Source organism: Antedon bifida, chromosome 4 (assembly GCF_963402885.1).
Source record: "Antedon bifida chromosome 4, ecAntBifi1.1, whole genome shotgun sequence".
Lineage (NCBI taxonomy): Eukaryota > Metazoa > Echinodermata > Crinoidea > Comatulida > Antedonidae > Antedon > Antedon bifida.
Window position 1 is genome coordinate 8,430,687 of NC_136229.1, and position 5,455 is coordinate 8,436,141.

The window sequence follows — 5,455 nt, forward strand, 5'->3', positions numbered from 1 at the left end:
CCCTTTAATTGAATTTGAATAAGGAACTAGGAACTAGGAACTATAGTAACCAACTTCACAGACATAATGAAGCGAAAGTAAATAAATATGCCTATTCATCACATGCATAAATATATACATAGTGAAAAGGCTTATTTTTGTGGTCTTGTATTATCGTATAATTGTATATTTATTACTCTATGTTTTAAGAGAAATCGTGTAAAATTAGGTACAAATCGGTTAATCCCCTCGTCTGTACACGTGATGAGCGTGGTATAGACACACCTTCATGCAATGGAGTGTACCTGTCATTTTCGGAATCAGAGGTTATGACATACAGGACATTAAAAAGAGAAGAAACAAAAGTGTAAAATAATATCAAACTAATTTATTTCAAACCGTTTTCTCAAAGAGAAATTCTACATTTTGGGAATTTTGCCTTAAATCTGTCAACCACGGTGTTGATGTCAAGTTTGCTTCCTCGGTCACGATGTATTCCAAGCATCATGAGGCTGTCCAAACGAGAATTTGCCATTGTCGAACGCAAATCATTTTTTATTAGTCTCATTGAACTAAAATTGCGTTCACATTCGGCAGATGAAACAGGCAAAGCACACGCCACTAAACTGATACGCTCCAACTCAAAAAAAGCTTCCTTCAAATCTTCTAGATATGCGTGTAGCTGGAGAAGAGATCGAGGTTGCTGTTCTGTTGATTTACGTCCCAATAGATGTTTGAACGTAACTAATTCACTTTTAAGAACATCGGTATCTGCTTTAAAAAGTTGAGCAAATTCCATAAGTGGAGCTGGTTCAAGAAACGTATTAGATGTTGGACACAACGATGAGATTCCTTTCATTATTGAGATGTTTTTTTCACTGAACCTTCTGTTAAGTTCACCATCTATTTTATCAATGACTTCGAATACATTCTGGACGAAAACATCGAATCCATCAGTAGCACTCCGTTCAATATTACTTTCAACATAGTATGCACGCAGAGCAGTCGGTGGTGCAACTTTCCGTTTTGGTCTCGTTGTTTCAGGCAAACACAACCTGTCTGCAATCGTTTCTGCGGCGTCCCAGAATTCCTGACAGCGTTCTCTTGTCCGACAGTAATTCATTTCATCTTTTAGCGTACCAATGAGGTCAACAGCGTGTGTCAAGTCATTTGATGGTGTTTGAAGAACATCAGATGCAAACTTAGCTTTCGATAAAACGTGTCTTAGTACAGACAGGTATCGTAAGAACCGACGATCTATCTGCAGCAAATAACCGGTTGCTTCAGTAATACGACTGGAATTACTGTCGTTATCGATGACATCATTAAGAACCTCGATTACTATTTCTATTCGGTTCCAAAGAGCGTTAAACTGCTTTGCCTGACATGACCAGCGTGTTTCTGACACTCTACCAATTTCTATTTGCTTTAAGCCATACTTATCTTGCGTCTTTTCCCACCTAACATGTACTGTACTGGAACTAAGGAATGAGTGAAGCTGCTTAAATAACGCTACCATGTCAGAAATGCACTTAACTGATTTTGAGACGTCAACAATTACTAGGTTTAATCTGTGGCAGAAACAATGAACATAATATGCCATATCCGCTCCTGTTTTCTGTGGTAGTTTACGCTGAACTCCATTTAAATGTCCAGAAACAACAGAGGCACCGTCATAGCCCTGCCCGATACAATTCTTCATATTGGCTTCAACTGACATCAGTTTATCAATGATGGTGTCTGATAACCCATCAGCATCCAGGCTTTGTGCTTCAGCGACACCAATAAACTCTTCATGTATTGCATTTTTGAAACAATATCGAACAGCGACAACCACTTGCTCTTTCTTAGATGTATCCTTTGATTCATCAGAGAGGACGGAGAAAAAGCAGGCTTCGTGTAGCTCGTTCTGTATTTGTTCAAGAATCATGTCCTTCATTATTTCTAAAAGGGCGTTCTGAATACTGTAATGTGTATACTTGGCATTTCCCGGCCCAGAACCAATCTTTTCTGCAATTACATCATCGTGTTTTGCAACTAATGATAGTACAGCAAGGAAGTTTCCACATGAAGGACCGAAGTTTAGGTTCTTGACATCTATGTCGCGTATTCGGTAAGATCTTCCTGTCTCACGTTGTGCGATCTTACGCTGGGCCGTTAACAATAAGATCTCCGATAATGTACGCAGGTAGTGCCTATTATCCTTGATGAGTTTTGCAGAAGCATCACTGTGGAGCTCCGATATGGATTTTAGTTTTCCCGACTTGATGGCATTATAATGTGCACATGCATCGACACTTTCAGCATGTGGAGAACTACACTGATGTTGCAATAGCTTGTTGGATCTTATATTTCCATAACACTTTTTCCAGTTACAATATCCCTTATCAACTAAAAAAGTGGACTTGCTTATTTTGTCTGCACCAAAATGTCGGCATTTAAAACAGTATACTGTGTCTTCATATTGAGAGTATTCAATCCAAGGATATTTGTCATATAAAGAGGAATTAAATGCTCTAAATTGCTTTCCAATTAGATGGGAGGGAAAAGATATATTTCGAGGTTGGACTGGCTGACTGTTTTTCGAAAACGACAAGTCACTTGGGCCCAAACGTACACTCACAGCCGTTTGTTTTTCCCCCGTCACTGGTAGCTTTACTTCATCAGTCACTGTGTAAGAAAATATAAATCAAAACAACACCTTCATAAACGTAACACTTTTACGGTTGTTTGACCGTCATTTATGGATTGACCAACAATATTGACAAATTAAAATTAAATACCGTTTTTACATATTTAAATATATAGTTTTTTGTATGTGTTTGCATGTATAACATTGAAATACGAATTTCAATATACTGTATTTGACAATAAATTTGATTATGTTCATCGGTTCTCTATAATCTCATCCAATCAACACACTCAATGGTACATTGCGGTATGTTTGATATTGCATTGAGAGTTGCATATATCATGACGTCACATTTGATAATTAACATTCAACCTTTATTGATGTGAGTATGACTATGTTGTTACAATGTTAAAGATGTATTGTCCCCCTGAAAAAATAATTCTTAAAAAATTTTTTTTTTAATATTCCATTTTAATGTAACATAATAGTTATCCACTTTGACAAAAAATTGGATTGAAAAAAAAATGTATTTACCTGAAAAAATGTAATTTAAAGCAAAAAATTGTCAAATTGGCTGCCAGCCAATGGATTTTTGGTTGAATTTAACCATTTATTTTATCATTTTGTAAGTGAAAACATTATTTTTTTTGTTTTTTTTTTCTATGGAAGTGATTAACTTTATTAAAACTACAAAATAACATATTCAAAGTCTGATTTAATTCATCTTCATTTTTCATGTTTTTGGGGGACAATACATCTTTAAGGGTCTTATAATAGTTCACCTAAAATCCCAGCTGGATCTGGATCTGCCTCATTATTTTCAGTATCTGAATATTATTCTTCAAAATCAAAACCTGCTTCTGCTTCTATACTACTGTCGTCGGCGGAACTATTACTTTCAAGAGTGGATTTAGGTTTCTCCATTTCATTTTGAACCATCTCTTCAAAATCTATATTATTAAATTAAAATTGACAACTTAAGCTTGACTTATATTAGTGTCGTATCAATCAAACTAAAATCACGTGTTTTTAATAAGAAAATAAACAATAATTATTTTATTATTAGGCCTAAGTAATAATAGATTCATGAGTATCTTACTGTCATCATCATCACTCGGTTGCGTTTCAATCACTTCGCTGACTATCAAAGCCTCATGATCTGCTTTATGTCTTTTCGACGAGGAAGCACAAGAACTAAAAAATGCATCCATAGTTCGTTGTTTTTTTTCTGACTCTTCGACAATTATTGCCACTGGTGCAATGCGACCGGATTCATAAACATCCTTATGCTTCGATTTCGTATGCCTAGAAGCATAATCGTTCTGGAAAATATCATTGCACAAAGTGCAGCGCACATTAAACCTATTCGCTTTCGCCATTTTACATCAACGGGACAGAGCGTCTAGTAACTAGTTCTGAAGCTATTACAGTGCGTCGTCTGATAAACTGTGGGGTGAGTGACCGCATGTGCGCGTTTCTTCTCAGCTGCTGATTGATCCTCCTATACGTCGGCTAAAGTTAATACTTACCATTGTGGTCCCTGGATGGAACATCACGCGTAAACCGCAATGGGCTGGACCCAATGTTAAACGATTCGTTCAAAGGGACACCGCCAGAGAAGCGCGTACCTATTGTTTACTTAAATCGCTGGCAATAATGCATGCATATAAAGTGTAATAATAGCCCTCCGACGTACTCACAGTCAAAATAAACGTCGCGGTTTTTTAGGCGCTGAAGCTAAAAATGATTTTTACTGTACATTATATTCCCCGACGAAAGGTACTCGCGTTCCCCGACGGGGGGGCTAGGCTCCCCGACGAGGGGGCTAGAGCCCCCGTAGCCCCCCCGCTGGCGCCACCACTGCTACAAATAACACCTCTATAATATCTCTCATGCACGGCTTAGGCCATCTGCATTTCCATTTAATGATCCTTTCTTGTAAATAACTTTAAATTTATATCCTTGTAAAAACAGAGCCCATTGCTTTGGGGGTGGTACACTAGTCTTTAATTGATTAATCCCCAACATACTACATATAGATTGCATAATTGAAGACATGGAATTAGTTCCCTGATCATGTACAATCTCTTCGGGTAATCCTACTCTAGTAAAGACTTCTATTACCGCCCTGGTTACTGTTTCAGCTCTAACATTGGGTAACGGAATTGCATCCGGATATCTTGTAGCATAGTCAATTATAGTAAGCATATATTTGTTATTACGGCTTGTTCTAGACAAGGGTCCAACAATGTCTATCGCTATACGTTTAAATGGTGTATTTATAATCGGTAATGGTATCAAAGTATGTAGAATTGGTTCAGTACCCTACTTTTAGTTTTCTCAACACCCATGTGACCTGCAAATGGCACATTATGACCTAAGTGTAATACACCCTGTCTAGACTGAGTGGGTAATACAATCTGTTCCACTTGGTTATTCTTATCTTTAATACTACTCCATTTTCTCATCAATATACCTTGTCTCATAAAGAAACATACCCTATGCTGACCTATTTCTTCTATAGGGACTACCCTATCAAATACTCCTTTGAGTGAGTCATCATTAGTTTGCAATTTGATCAGTTCTTGTTTAGTTAGGTTCAGCTTGTGCTGTTGTTCATAAGTTTTATGTTTGACTGTTTTATCTTTATCTTTATCCTCATTTTCGTCAAACAAATTATTCATTTCTGTTCCATTCATATCATCTAAACACTTAGTTTTATTTACTTTGTTGTCATTTACTACTGTTTTCAACAATTGTACATTAGTTTCTTTAGGCGGCTCTTCTATTGGCTTAAAGTTACTACCTTTCCCTAACAATCTCATTTCGTCTTGTATTCTAGCA

The 5,455-nt window shown here is 36.9% G+C and overlaps 1 protein-coding gene across 1 annotated transcript; it reads right to left on the reverse strand.

The window, feature by feature from the left end:
- Nucleotides 1-385: 385 nt before the first annotated feature.
- Nucleotides 386-3,990, reverse strand: LOC144839152 (zinc finger MYM-type protein 1-like). Its single transcript, XM_078694465.1, has 3 exons — nucleotides 3,711-3,990; nucleotides 3,466-3,561; nucleotides 386-2,649 (listed from the first exon to the last, which is right to left on the reverse strand). The coding sequence occupies exons 1-3, from the start codon at nucleotides 3,988-3,990 to the stop codon at nucleotides 386-388; spliced, it is 2,640 nt and encodes an 879-aa protein (XP_078550591.1).
- Between the last annotated feature and the right edge of the window lie 1,465 nt (nucleotides 3,991-5,455).

What these genes read in the sequence shown, in the direction of transcription:
- LOC144839152 (XM_078694465.1), bottom strand. Translation starts at nt 3,990, where the DNA reads ATGGCGAAAGCGAATAGGTTTAATGTGCGCTGCACTTTGTGCAATGAT. An exon ending in ACCGAGTGATGATGATGACA is followed by an intron (nt 3,562 to 3,710) that starts GTAAGATACTCA and finishes TTAATAATATAG; the next exon opens with ATTTTGAAGAGATGGTTCAA. An exon ending in TAGTATAGAAGCAGAAGCAG is followed by an intron (nt 2,650 to 3,465) that starts GTTTTGATTTTG and finishes TTTCTTACACAG; the next exon opens with TGACTGATGAAGTAAAGCTA.